This window comes from Lissotriton vulgaris, chromosome 3_1 (genome assembly GCF_964263255.1).
Source record: "Lissotriton vulgaris chromosome 3_1, aLisVul1.2, whole genome shotgun sequence".
Lineage (NCBI taxonomy): Eukaryota > Metazoa > Chordata > Amphibia > Caudata > Salamandridae > Lissotriton > Lissotriton vulgaris.
The window spans coordinates 1,074,202,433-1,074,217,428 of NC_141689.1; the positions used below are offsets into that span (position 1 = coordinate 1,074,202,433).

Genomic DNA, 14,996 nt, shown 5'->3' on the forward strand with positions numbered 1-14,996 from the left:
CTGTGTGGAACTGCTGCAGTCAGGGCATTCAAAACAAAGTTCTCCTCCCGCGTCCCCGCTACGCCTCAACCACACTTTTCCGCTCCTGGGGAGGGGGGGCCTGGGAAACTCCATTCAAGTGGAAGAGATCCCGATGCGAAGTCACATTCTGCTGAGCAGTGGCCAGGTAACAAGGACAGGCCTGGTGGGAAAGAGCTGTTCACTACCTTGAATTGAAGAAAGTTGCCGAAGCTGTCCGGATTGCTCAATCCTCTTTGCTGAGGCGGGTCTCTCCAATGCGCGCCCAGGACTTGCACGCAAAATAGATCCAAGAAGGTTCCTCTCGTGGTTGAAAAGAACGAAGAGACACAAGGGGGTACTGTGGGAGGGAGGCTTTATTTCTGCGAGCACAGGCATGACGCGTTTCGGCTAATTGCCTTTATCACATGCTGATTCTCACCCCCTCACTGCCAACAGTCCGTACAAGTACCTCCAGTCGCCTCATCTCTTATAGTCCTCCTGATTGGTCGATCCGCAACACCTACAGATCTGTAGTTCGTGTGGGGAACCACATATCCCAGCATGCACTGCACCGCATGCTATGTAGGTGAAGCATCCGACAACGGTGTACTCCGTGATAATTAGGTTTATGCAGAGGCGCTGTGTGGAACTGCTGCAGTCAGGGCATTCAAAACAAAGTTCTCCTCCCGCGTCCCAGCTACGCCTCAACCACACTTTTCCGCTCCTTGGGGGTCCTGGGAAACTCCATTCGAGTGGTGTGTATATATATATATATATATATATATATATATATATATATATATATACCAGCCACATTTCCTCCAAGAAGAAATACGCCGTACGCCTTGGTAGGTGAAAAAAACATGTGCAATTTATTCCACAACTTGCATCACAGCAACAGATTTCTCAGCCTGACGCGTTTCAACTCCTGTGGCGAGTCTTAATCATAGGCAGCCATTCTTTCTCTCACATAGTGACCACGTGTTCCAATTTACGTTGCTAGACCACCCTAAATGTTCTGTGGTCTTAAAGTCACAGTGTCAAAGTGAGTGTTGGGAAACTTTATTAAACTTTACATTATTTCATTTTGGTTTATGCAATGGCTTTTTCCTTCGTTTTTCATTTTTCATTTCTGGGCACATTTGCATCCATTTCATTTCCTTAAAGTGACGAGTTTTCCCAGCATTGCTAAATACTTGGCAATTAAACATCTTCGTGCCATGGTGCAAGTCCATTATCGTGTCAGATGCCTTGTCTCTACACCAACCAACAACCATAACGATTGATTGCTGGATATATATATATATATCAGTTTTATATAGCGCAAACTTAACCCAAAGGCATTTGAGCACTTTACATGAGGACCCACCAGTTAGGTTACACAAAGACACATTCATTTTTAGTTATATAAATAAGTGTGTGGGAATGTTAAAGGCAGACACTCCGACCATACACCAGGCAATGCTAAACATATGTTAGAATGTTGCTACCGTTTATACATCAGAAAGCTTTATTGTTTACTCCACATAAGCATAGTTGGTATAACTAAACTCACAAGTATTTTTCATTTGTCAGTGACAGTATGTCTTGTGTCGCTGTGACATTATTCCCTGAAAGATGGGTTCATCCTGGTATTGATTCACACTGGTTCCTAGGAATGGAAGCCAATGACCGTTTCTTTCAAGTTACATCTTTCAAAACCCATCGATAGTTTAAAGGCTGAAAGATATATTTCTACCCAGTTCCTACTGACAAATTAAATCATGCAAGAGTACAACGGTTACATATACTAATGATCAGTTAAACACAACCAATCCTTGCACTCAGGGATGAATTCTCCTGATCACTGTAGATTTACTATAACGTTCGGTACCTACCAATTCTAGAATGAACTCCCAACAGTAAATCGTTAGTGACGATTTACCCTCTAATTTCCACTACCTGTGCCATTTTTGTACTGGATTCCAAAGGGCCTTTGCATTCCAGTTGCTTCACACCCCATTGTCATGGCTAGCGCACTGGCATCGCACATTGAATGCCTACCTCCCAGAGTATATGTTGAAGATCATGTAACTCACAGGAAAGTAAGCCCAGAGTGCTTCTCTGTTATTTATTGGTCAACTTAATTGTCCAGAAATTGTGAGAGAAATACCCCATTGAGATCTTTCCTACAATCACTTATGTATCACAAAACTCAGTATAACCAAAGTTAATGTTGTTTTCTTCATAAATAATCAAAAGGCACAGCAATAACCCGTAAGAAAGAACTCTGCACCATAGAGCTTGACCATGCAAGGAGTTCATAGCTGTTTAAAGCTGTATTAGTTTCTATTTTCCTCAGAAAAATCACAGGCAATATCCATATTAATAACGTTTTTATGATCCAGGCTAACAGAAGTAAAAATTAAAAGTTTTTCAAAGGAACCTTCCTTTTGCAAACTCAAGCGGAGGCCATCTTAAGCACAGCTGCCATGGCTGCACCACCAATTATACTGTTTCTGCTGAAAAACTGCTTCACTAGCCATTGCACAGTTACAGCCCAAACATGTATCTCCAGAGCTGTAACTCACCTCCCTCCCCGCCACATCTTTCACCACTGCTTCCTCTTGTCCCAGGCTGCCAAGGTCTGTCTGCTCAAGGATACAAGTCTCACCAATATAACACTTCATCATGTACCCAGCACCATTCCTGTAAGATTCCCTTTTCAATAGAGGCAGCCAACTCTGAAACTACACCTTTGCCCTACCTCTTCTCTCCAGCAAAGACACACTTTGCTTCCACCCCCACGAAGTAGCAACATTGTCTCACCTCTCAAAGCAGAATTCAAGCTCCAGCCGCCAGCAAAACAAACTCCTCACACCACACTTAACCACATCAGCATACATTTGAACCAAAGCTTGTCTTTCATTCGTCGAGCCTACTCTCCGAATAACTTGTCATGTAGTTGAACAAAAAGAAATAAGCATAGCAAGTATGGCCTGTTTAAAACTGGGGATTAGGCCAACATACATATGTAAGAGCAAACAATTTCTTGAGTGAAACTTTATTTCAAAACTGCGTTCTTAATCGACACGCATACGTTAGTTATCTGAATGTACATTAACTCTTTATTAACAACAGGGGGTACCCGGTAAACCAAGCGGCATCTGGGTGAATATAGCTAATTAAAGAAAAGAGGATGCCACGGTATTTACTTCAGAAAAATTATTTATCAAGACAAACACTACTAATTATCTGTCTTATCACAACATAAGTTGTATGATATCTATCTGTCATCAAATAGAACGTTCATCTACTGGTTATTACCAACAACTTAACAAAAAAATACAGAAACAACAAACAAATTGATTCGTAATTTTCTCTTAAAGATCCTTCTTCATTTTATACATCATAAATACAAATCAGTAAAACACGCAATATTTAATCTTGTGTGAAAATACTTTTCAAAATTCAGAAGACAAATTATTTACTTCAAGGTCCACGAGGTAAAATATCATGTTATTGTGGACCCTTAATCCAAGGGTTATGTAAGCAGCCCAATAGTTTATTTCCAAGGAAAATACTGGCAATGTCTTTTCTTGGCCTAATTTTCTTTTCGAGCACCAAAATAACAAGGAGCATATGAAGCGAAAATAATGTTTTTATAGCCTCAAATCACTATAATGCTCCTGAGGATTATATCCAAGCAATATCCAAATCAAAAAAGGTGTCGAAATTAGTGTTAACTGTCGACGCGTTTCGGCCTGTCAAACAGTTGCAGGCCTCATGTTATGTTATGTTATGTTATGTTAATGGTTTTTGTACCGCGCACAGCTGCCCCAGCAAAGGGGCGTCCTGGCGCCAGGAAGGTATACACAACATCACAAAACGCAAACAGAATCAGGGATTTTTATTAAAAAGAAAAGTTTTGATGGCACGTCTGAACTGGTATAGATCTTCCAGAGCTCGAATTTCATTGGGAAGAGAGTTCCATAATTTTGAGGCTACTACTCGGAAGGAGCGACCTCCAATCCTGCTCAGCAAAAAGCGTGGAACAACAGACAAATTCTGGCCCATCGATCTCAAGGATCGAGGAGGAACATATGGGGTCAGTAAGTTCATCAGAATAGGTGGGGCCGTGCCTTTCAAAATTTTAAAAGCCAGGCAAAGCACCTTAAACTCGATCCGCCGAGCAACAGGCAGCCAATGGAGCGCCTGCAATGCTCTGGACACTGAGCAACGTCTGGGCAACCCTAATACCGCTCTTGCGGCGGCATTCTGCACTCGTTGCAGCCGCATAAGTTCTGCCTTGTTCGTACCTGCTAGCAGAGCGCTGGCATAATCTATCCTAGATAGTACAGAGGCTTGAACCACAAGCTGTCTAGTGGGGGCATCAAAAAATTTAAGCACTGGTCTGAGACCCCTGATGATGCCAAAACAGGAGGCAGCCACCCTCTTAGTCTGGCAAATGAAACTAAGCATAGGGTCCAGCCAGACCCCGAGATTTTTTATCTCCAAAGCAGGAGAAGGGATCATTCCTAACTCGGGAGGCCACCAGTTGTCATTCCACCATCCAGGTTGCTTACCGACCACCATAACCTCTGTCTTTTTTGTGTTCAATTGGAGACAGTTCTGGTTCATCCAATTGGCCACCGCACGTAACCCCTCACAAAAGTTGAGGACAAAGGGCAACAAAAACATCATACAAGTGATCCAAAAGATAATTCTCAAATAGATCTCGGCTACGAAGGTCAAAGGCTGTCGATGTAATTCCAGAGTTAACTGGTTAAAGCCAGGAACAAATCCTTTAAATGTGCAACCTGTGTCTATCCAACTTTCGTTAGGATCTCCATCAAGGTAATCCAATTACCTGCATTCGCATGGAGATATAACCAACCCCAATAATCGGAAACGAACCAGAGTCTTCAAATACTCTGCGCTTATCCCAGCTAATGGAAAGTGGACGCCAGGCTCAGGGCATTAAAAGTACATTAACTCTGACACATTGATACAAAAAAACACTGAAACAAGAGGCAAAACGAACATAATTATTAAACCTTGTATATGTCTTGACCAGCGCTCAATAATTGAAGCAATATTGTGAACGTGGTAGTGTGCAGTCCCTGAGGTATGGGAAACTGCCTTTACACCAAGGTTTTTACCTCGTTGCGCCTTTACCACGCATTTTTAAGCACGCATATTTTTACCACATTCATGTCTTTACAACGCATGCCTTTACCTCAGATTTAGGGTAAGTTGGTGGCGTGGGAGGGTTCCCCCCACATTTACGTTGTTTTTATAAATTAAAACAATTCATTTTAATGGCATGCGTTGTAAAAGCATTTTTGTGGTAAAAACATGCGTGGTAAAAAATGTGTGGTAAAGGCATACAATGCCTTTACCTGCATTGTACCGTCATACAACCCTGAGGTATATATATCCCCATTTGAAAGCTGTGGTACACAGAGACCATGGAGATATTCTTTGATCAGACTAGCTCCTTCAATCAGGGTTCAAAATGTATCTACACTGCCTTTACCTGCTATCTCTGTCTTTGAGTGCATAATTGCTTAATGCCCAGTTAGACCCAGCCATTGACTCTCTGTAGAGGAGATCTAGCTCCCTTTGTCTACAAACCTTAGCCAAGCTTCTGTTAATAACAAATTCCAACCGGTAGGCTAACAGACCAAAGGCAAATCCTGCAACAGCTTTCATTGTAAACATGCAGGCATTGGCTTTATCTTGCAAAGTGTGTGGCAGAACTCGCACAGCTGTTCATATGTTGGATATTATAGAAGCACACAATTTAGAAATGTTCCGCCAGTTACGTAGCCAAAGTCCAGGTAAGACCACTCTCTTTCCCCTCCACCTCTCACATCTAATATATTCTCATTTCCTTATAGAAAAAGTGACCTCCCCTGTCCATAAAAATTATAAGGATTGATTACCATACACTCAACACTACCTCCCTGAGTTTTCCCCACCCCAGTGCTCTGCTGGAAAATGTATTCTGTAAAATTCCAGCCAAACTGAACCAGCTTGCTTTACTGACTAAAACATTAAAGACTGTCATCAAGTCCAGTACCAAGAAGTACAATCAAGTACTGGCTGGGTTGAACCTGCAAGCTTTAATACCTGTTGACTCGTCAGTGGTAAGAGCCCCTGTATAAAACAAGCATTGGCATAGCCAATAGGTCTCGCCTTTGGGACCTTATAAGTGCTTAGCCATGCAACAGTTGATGTTGTTGCACCAAGGATATTGTGCTGCTTAGCTAAACACTTATGAGGTCCCAATGGCGAGACCTATTGGCTATGCCAATGCTTGTTATATACTGCAATCACAGTTGCACCTTTCCATGTTTCAGGAATAGGGCCTCCTGCCGCTATCGCATTTGCAATAACCAAAATGTAAGGTGCCCAAATACCCTTATCCAACAGAAAGGCATCAGCTGGAACTTCATCGGGTCCTGCAGCACGTTTCCTCGCTGTGGCATGAAGAGATTTTACCACATCTGCTAGGTCAAGCATGGCTTCTGGGGGAACAGGGCTAGCCCAGGGAAAAACAGAGTGAGGGCCTGATTCAACTAGATTGTCTGTGCGAATAGCTTCATAAAGAGTGCCAAAGTGCTGAATCCATGAGGAGGGGGCAATGTTGTTTGTCACATCACATGCATTAGGACAATCCCTATAAGCCACTATCTCCCAGAATGGTATAAAATCTCTTTACCGCACAAGCTTTGTCAAGAGCTGTCCATTTTTTATCATCCCAACCATTCTTAGCTTTACCCACTACTGCTTTACAGGTGCTACGGGCTTGAGTTATAGAAAGCAAATCTCTTTCTTTCGATTCAAGCTAAATAAAAAGTGCTGGGTGCATGGCTTAAATCGTATACAGCCACCAAAATTTACACCCAATTTCAATTAATCCACAGTTAGTATACTCCCACAATAAACACACTCAAACTTCAAGATATTCTATTATAACGTACCAGCTCATAACTCTCCTATGCAGAGAATTGAAACTTCTGTTGCAACTGAAATGTTGTACATCAGAGAGACGACAGAAAATGAAGATAGCCACGCTTTCTTTCAGTGACGTTTTTCAAATGGCGCTCACTGCTGCTACACTGGCAGCATCAGCTCTCTACCCTTTCTAAAATATATTTCCAGCAGAAAAAGGAAAGTGAATAATAAGTATTTCGGCAGTCAAGTCCGTCATTTATTTTGCATCCTACAGCTATTAAATGAGTCTTATTTCAATAGACCTGCTTAGTGCGGTATAAGGCACTTATTAAAGTTTGCGGGTCACGATTGTCCAGCAGACTACTAACCAACAGAGAGAAGCAACTACATAAGAAAGGGTAATAATTACCTCACGAGCATCATTTACAATTATGGCAAAGGAACTGGGGGGGAGGGATGGAAGAGACACTTGCACCATCTCTGTACAGTTTCAAGCCTCACATGAAAGAAAAACAAATTCACATAACTCTGACATGTTGTTCTTTAGGAGATAAAGACGTACACAATGTAGTTACCGCTAGCTTTCATCAGTAGAAAACATTGTCAGTAAATAGCATTCTCAGTAAAGTTAATGGGGCTGAAGTAGAATACTATTTTTCCCAGACAGTACTACTAGCAGTGTTTTCCGATTAAGCCGTACTTAAGAGAAACACCAAAGAACAAATATTTATGTGAAAGGTTCCGTGCACATCAGCGGATGTTTTCAGCAAACTGTTGCAGATGCTACAAAAATACACAATTAAGTGCTCCGATTCTGAAAACGAAATGGCATGGGATCAGAGGTGCAACGCTTCAGTGAAGCCGTAATATGTGGCACTTTAAAAACAAGCAAGGATGTTGATAAGCACTTTTGGAAACCCACACAGAACGTGATAGAGCTGCATCGATAGCGGGACTCCGTGAGTAATACAACAGGAAGAGGACTGGAGGTACCACTGAAAACAAAAGTAAAATATGTATGGATACTTGGTTGCCATCTGTTGTTCTCGCGAGAAGATAGTATCTACCATAAAATAACATAGATGTTGGTCTGCGCACCAGCAGCTGCGCAATGTGCGGGCAGTGTCTTGAGTGACTGCCACGTTGCTTCCAGGCGAAACTAAGTATTCTGCCATTAGAATTGAGCCACGCTTCCATGATATTTTCTACTTTCATTTGGTAAGTCCTTGTTTTGCCTGGAAATAACATGGCAGCTTATGAAAATGGCCCGCCCACAAGTGACATTATATTTATGATTACCTTAGGAGGGGCGCACTGTTTTTACTACCAGTGAGTCATTTACATAAACATGCTCAGATCGCAAGGGCTTTAGAGACATAGAGAAACAAGCCCAGGAGTTGTATGCGCGCGCACGCTACAAAAGTGAAAGTGCATCGCAATGCACTTGGCGAAAGTGAAAGTGCATCGCGATGCACTTAATGACCCGTGACAGGAGGAAAGACAGATGGCAGCTGCGCGGGTGCACGCTTACGTGCACGCAAGCTAGAGGCCACCAAAATGCCTGTGGTAGCATTTTGAAAACCCGCTTTCTAAATGTCTCTCAGGGCAGCGCATGCGCTGGCTCAGGCGAGACCTAAAAACACGGGATAATAACACAAGATATGGAAGACAACCGAAAAATGGCTGCCCTGCTAAATGCAGTGGTGATGTTGCAAACCTAGCTGAGAGATTTCTAACATCTACTAAATGACGACCAACTTGGACATCCAAAAATTCACACTTATTAACCCAACATCCGAAATGACCCTCGCGAAAATGCACAACTCCATCGTGCCTAATACTTAACCTTTGCATTCCTGTAACTCTTATGTCTCAACTTTTACCCTCAGAGATCAAGTAGAAATGCCAATAATAGTCTAATATACTGAAAATCCAAATGTTATAATTAAAAAGATCAATACGGTGGTAAAGTGTATGCGTTTTCAGTATATATCAGAAACTGTCTTGATCTTTTTCATTGATCGCCCACATGCTAGGAGGGCTGACCAAAACTTAGAAGTTATGCTTTTCTTAAAGAAGTAAATTGTTTACATTTGATGGGCTACCCCTTCTCTCTGCCTGTTTGAAGATTGAGATTTTAATCTGTTTTGTCACCATTAACTGGTTGTGGGAAAATCTGCAGCAAGGTAGTGGTGCAAGAGAAAGAAGTGGCTTGATGAACTCTAGCTAGAGCTTCTAGACCACACTAAGTATGCCCATTACAGATAAGAGGTGCTCCAAATACTTCTGGTACACCCATTCATTGGCCATAAAAGCATTAGAGGAATATCGTCCAAAGCTTCAGAGTCAGATGCAGGCAGCTGCTTTCAATGTTGAATAACAAACATTATTTAAAAGTCATAAATCTATTCATTGATTCCTCCTTGTGGATTCACTGACTGCGGAAAATGCACAATGCCAAGAGCATTCTGTCAACCAGGATCTGAAAATTTACTCTGGATGATTGGGTATTTGTTGCCACTCTTTTGAACATAATGGTGGAACATGTTTGAGACCCGCACTAAATCCCACCAAAAGGTGAAATTGATAAAAATGGAATAAGTAAGCACCAGTATGAATGTAACATTATAAGCATAAGCTTAGTGGTCAAAAGCAGTCCAGATGGGCTAAACAAAAGATTGTCAGGCACAAAGGGTATTCCGATAGGAGGCTGGAACATCTAACCAAAGTTCTCTTCTGTTATAATGTAAGAAACACACGTAAGGTTTCTTGGTTCTAATTTAGCCTGGTGGGGGTTAGGACACCGCTTATGTCAACACACACAGCATCTTATGCAGGATACCCCACATTCTAGACTTGCAAGGATTCTCATTCCCCTGCTATCTAAAATACTACATTCAGGGCTGGTTCTGCTCTGTTACAGTAGGCTTCCCAGCATTTTGCATGTAACATGTGCACAGATATACACAACTGTGACTAGGTATGCTCCTCACTATCCAAGCTTCAGAAATATTGTCACGCAAGCCTCCAGAAATCCTGTAGGAGTTCCAATCCACCAGTTCTGACAATATGTCCACTCTATCCTAGATCGTTCTCCGCCATTAAGAAGACTCAGAACAAGCTCAGGTTACAATGAGAGACGCTGACCTCAAAACTGTTCATTGAGCACATTCTTGGCTTCATGTACAGTCCTTCATTCAAGCAATGCAACAACCCCCTACTCTAGCATGTACATGTCACCCAAGTAGATAAAGTGAAAAGGCAATAAATAGCAAGTTATGTCCGAGTGACCGCATCAGAGAGGGGTCAAGGAGGGAGGGGTGGGTGAATGCAAGTGTGCATCTTGATGTATGCTTCACTGCTGCAGGAGGGGTTGTGCAGTGCCTTCCCTTGTTTGGTACATGCCCTATATTCCAAAATAAAGGGGCTTGGGGTTTTCGAGTACAGAAGTCCCAATGGTGATTAACATGTATTTATATGATATTCATCCTGCAGAGATTCTGACTATTCCTGGAATTGATGCTATTGTTCCACTTCTATTTACAGCTACAAGAAGTTCTTACCCAAGTGTGTCAGGGCAAAAATCCAAGACTACCACATTTTGACACGAAAAAGAATCCGGTACAGATTCCGCAAATTTATTCAACAGTTCAGCCAATGCAAGGCTTCTGCCAGAGACTTGAAACTTAAATATCTCATAAATCTGGAAACTCTTCAGCCGGCCTTCTACTCAGAACGTTTTGAAATAAAAGAGCCAGGCAGAGGTCCTTCGGGTGAGGAGATCTTTACAACCATTGTAATAACTGGAAACGGTGGAATTCAGTGGTTGAGAGGGAAGCATAAAGACAAAGAAATGCTGGCCGACCAGGTAACTATTCACATTTTAAAGTCCTTTTGTTTAATTGTAAGGTTTTGTAATATGACAATGAAAACAATGTTTTTGAATTGCAACTAAAGCGGCAATACCAGTGACAGAAATAATCAATATGTGGCATTTGCCCCACCCACTCAACAAAACATTTCTTAGTTGGTACAGTATATTGCAATGTTTTAAAAGGGATGTTGAAATATCAATTAGATGCCAATGATTCTTAACCTCTGATTTACAAAGTCAGCAATATAGACTAAATTGTCAAAGAACGAGCCAGTGTCTGCATGAAGAATACAAATATGTAGGCAATAGTTTCTTCAGTTGTAGCTAAACCTAAACAAAATGGTTTTCTACATTTGTTTCAATTATGTAGGATTGTTTTAATAGAAATTATGTGTTTGTTTTCCCTAGATTGCTGTTCTTGGGTACAATATTCATTGGCATGATCTGGGTTGATGATACTATTTTCATGAACTGATCCTAAAAGGTTGATTTGCTAAACCATCCACAGTTCCATTCCTCATGTTGTGTTAAATGAGACCGTAATAATGAAATAACTCTGTGATGCATGCAAAATCAATGGCCGGGATGAGTCTCATACTATTCATTAGGAACATATGTATGTAAGGATTTCAATTAATATAAATACTAACTATGCTGATTTAGATCCTAAAGTTAATCAATTATAGCTAGAATGTACCATCATAAACCATTAAATGGACATAAAATAAGGTAACACAATAAAAGCAGGAGTGGCTTTCTCACTGATTCTATGGTGACTTTGTCTACTTCCCTGATGGATACATAATCTCCGCTCTGTACTAGTGGAGGACTTTGGTTGTCCAGGTCAGTTGGTTCTCTCAGTAACATCTTATGGTTTCAAATTATTTGAGCATTTCAAAGTCCACTCGTGTGTCACTCCTGGACAACAGAAGAGCTGCCCAGTAGAATCTTGCTATTTCAGAAATTCTTGAACCTGCTCTCTATTGAGACCATCTTGCTATTAATTGGTTCCAAGCCAGACCAGCACATTTAACATTCAAAATATGATGTGGGGTTTATGCCCCTTGACTGATCCATACAGTGTTAACATGGCCTACGTCACAGAGTTTAACATGGATGCCATTAGTTTTTACCCTGCACAGTATTCTGGGAAAGCTGCAGTTTTTCCCCTCTGGTTTGCAGCAAGGAGCTAACATTATCAGTCTACTTTTGGGTGAAATGTATCACTTCGTATAGTCACTCTTGCCCTGATAGCAGCGGCAGCCCAACTGTGCTTTTTAAGTCTGCTTTTAAAAGGTAAGTGAGTCTCGTAAACTTTGAACCTTAGCAGGCTTCCTCCAGTACTGTCTTGGATTCCGAGACCTTCCTAATACCCAGGCAGAAAACTTTTGTCTTACTTCACCGAGCATAGATGTAATGTGAGATCACCCAAATGCACTGTACCAATGATGTTAACGTACATGAGTAAGGAAGGGTGTGGGAGCAATCTGACATTAAAGATTTGGAGAGATTACCTCCTTACTAAGTCCTCCCTCAGGCTCAAACTGTAGAACATCATCATTGAGCAGTTGCCACGTTTTCTTATACTTGTGTCATTGTGACCATACTGACATTAGAGTTCATAAGTATTAATGACTGAAGAGAAGATTTGAAGGATTTCCAGGCTGATGTTGCTTTTCATTTACAACTGCTCTTCATACCTCGCACCTTATTACAATTAAAGACCTGCAGTCGCTAAGTTCAAATAATGCCAGTCCACCCTGCAGAAATACATGTGAAAGGATATTTGTACAATAGTTAGGCTTAGATTACAATTCAGCAGTTTATTTTACTTATTTATTTTATTTATAGGCTTATATAGTGCTAGACCTGACTCCCGAAGGAGTATCTCAGCGCTTTGCTCACCCAGCAGGTAGTAGGCATAGTGCTCACCAAATCAGAGACAGGGGATATATTAAAACAAAAAGGTCTTCAGCATTTTTCTAAAGGCTAAGTGATTAGTGCACAGTCGGAGAGTGAGGGGCAATTTGTTCCATAAGGTGGGGCCCAGAAAAGAAAGGGCTCTTCCACCCAGTCTTGACCTTCTTACAGAGGGAATCTGGAGAAGAAGTTCATTGCAGGAGCGGAGGGTGCGTGCTGGGTTGTAGGGAACACATTTCTCTGCCAAGTACACAGGGCAAGAACCATAAATACATTTATGGATTATGCAGCAGGTTTAAAATTTTACCCGTTCACAAATCGGTAACCAGTGTAACTTATCCATAAGAGGACGAGAGTGAGTTCTTTGAGGGGCATTAAGGACCAACCATGCCGCGGTGTTTTGAACCACCTGAAGCCTGCTTAACGTGTTATCAGTAGCTTATATCAATAACCCTTTGCAGTAGTCCAGGCGACTAAGCACTAGGGCCTGGACAAGGGTCTTTCTAGATGTATCTGGCAGTAGGGGAAACACTTGTCTCATGAGTCCTATTACATGAAGGCAGGAACCCGCTACTTGATTAACGTGATCCTTCAATGATAAGCCCTGATCTAGTCGAACACCCAGATTCTTTACGATCTGTTTGGAAATGGGGACGGGGCCCAAGTCTAATGGCCACCAATCCGGTGACCACAGCAATGGCGCTTCTCCAAATAACATGACCTCAGTCTTATCCACATTACATTGTAGGAAATTTGCGGCCATCCACTGGGATACAGTCCACCTCCCCTCAGAAAATGAGTGTTTAACTTCAGCTCTCAAGGTTTTAAAGGGAAAAAGCAACTGGGTATCATCTGCTTACGACACAGGAATAAAACCATATGATCTCATTTGATCCACTAGGGGGGCCACATACACATTAAAAAGTGTAGGGCTTATGCATGAGCCCTGTGGTACCCCCTTAGTGAGCTCTGTTGGTGCCGAACGAAAGGAACCCAGATTGACACTCTGTGAGCGACCAGATAAAAAGCTCTTCAGCCTGGACAGGGCCAAGCCCCTAACTCCTATCTCCTGCAATCGACTGATCAAGATTTAATGCGATACCGTATCGAAAGCTGCGGATAGTTAATAAGAGCATCATACCTTTGCAGCGGAAAATCTCCCCATGGCTATACTAGATTATTTGTCTAAGTTGAGAAGAGGCTGGAATTAATTTTAGGTCAAGCTGCTGACAAAATTATGACCCATGGTTTAGGTACAAATGTGGATACATTTCGTCAAAGGATTTGTCGCATGCACCATTCTTTTAGCCAAGAAGATTGTATTAAGGCTTTTGAAAAGTTAAAATAGTGCTAATTTAGAAGATTTTATGACAGACCGATGGTTGCAAGCACATCTTCTTTTCATCAAAGAAGAAAAGTTGGGAAAAGATACACTCCTGGATATGCCTGATATCATATTTAATAACTTACAGGAAATAAATGATTTTAGTTGGGTTGCAATCGGAGTGTGGTTAATATCATCTCCTGTATCATGCTGGCCTTGTTTTATCTCTCTTGTGTCAGTCATTAGATTAATTATTTCGAGAACTAATATGTTCCCATGCTGTGTGGACTGCTGTCATTCTGTTTTCCCCACATTTTCATGCTTGACTCTTGTAATTTTCTTCAATTAAATTCAGTTATCTGAGAGACTTTTGAGGATATTCTTTGATTTTTATTTTCTACTAGTAGAACATAAGGCTGTAAAATGTATGCCTTACTGTTGTGATAATTGAAAGTTCTTTTTTCTTTTACCATAGTTGTTCCAGGAATTTCCATAATGTGCATGCTTAAAAGAGGAATATTAATGATGCTATTGGAGTAAATTGCTTGCTAGCAGTTCTGACCGGCCCATGAGTGACTTGCTTGACTTAATTGTCACTCTGACTGAGTCGGATGTTGGGCAGGCCGCGGGACAGGTGAGGTCGTGTGAGAGTGAGACTGACTGAGTCGTCACATCGGCTCAACTAGAGTCTAAACTCTACAACTCCCCTTGTGGTGGTGCCGGTCGTTGTGACTCCTGTGAGCTGCAGGCCCTGGGCAAACCTCTAACAGAAGCAACAATAAAAAAAAGAATAGATTATCTGTTTTTATAGTTGACAAAAGATTTTCAAATGCCTGGCAAAACTTCAGAAATGATTGTTAAAGAGCACAGATTTCAGGTTCAACCCTTCTAGTGGTCTACCGTCGTTTAGGTATTGTGAAAAGCACATTAATTGCC

General features: G+C 41.6%; 1 protein-coding gene across 2 annotated transcripts in view; it reads left to right on the forward strand.

Moving 5' to 3' along the window:
* The window catches only part of JAK2 (Janus kinase 2), a 1,290,985-nt gene that overhangs the window by 854,894 nt on the left and 421,095 nt on the right, over positions 1 to 14,996 (forward strand). For both annotated transcript variants that reach the window (XM_086961493.1, XM_086961492.1), the window contains one exon: positions 10,489 to 10,810. In XM_086961493.1, coding sequence (XP_086817619.1) covers positions 10,489 to 10,810 — 322 coding nt within the window. The remainder of the gene's footprint in view (positions 1 to 10,488; positions 10,811 to 14,996) is intronic.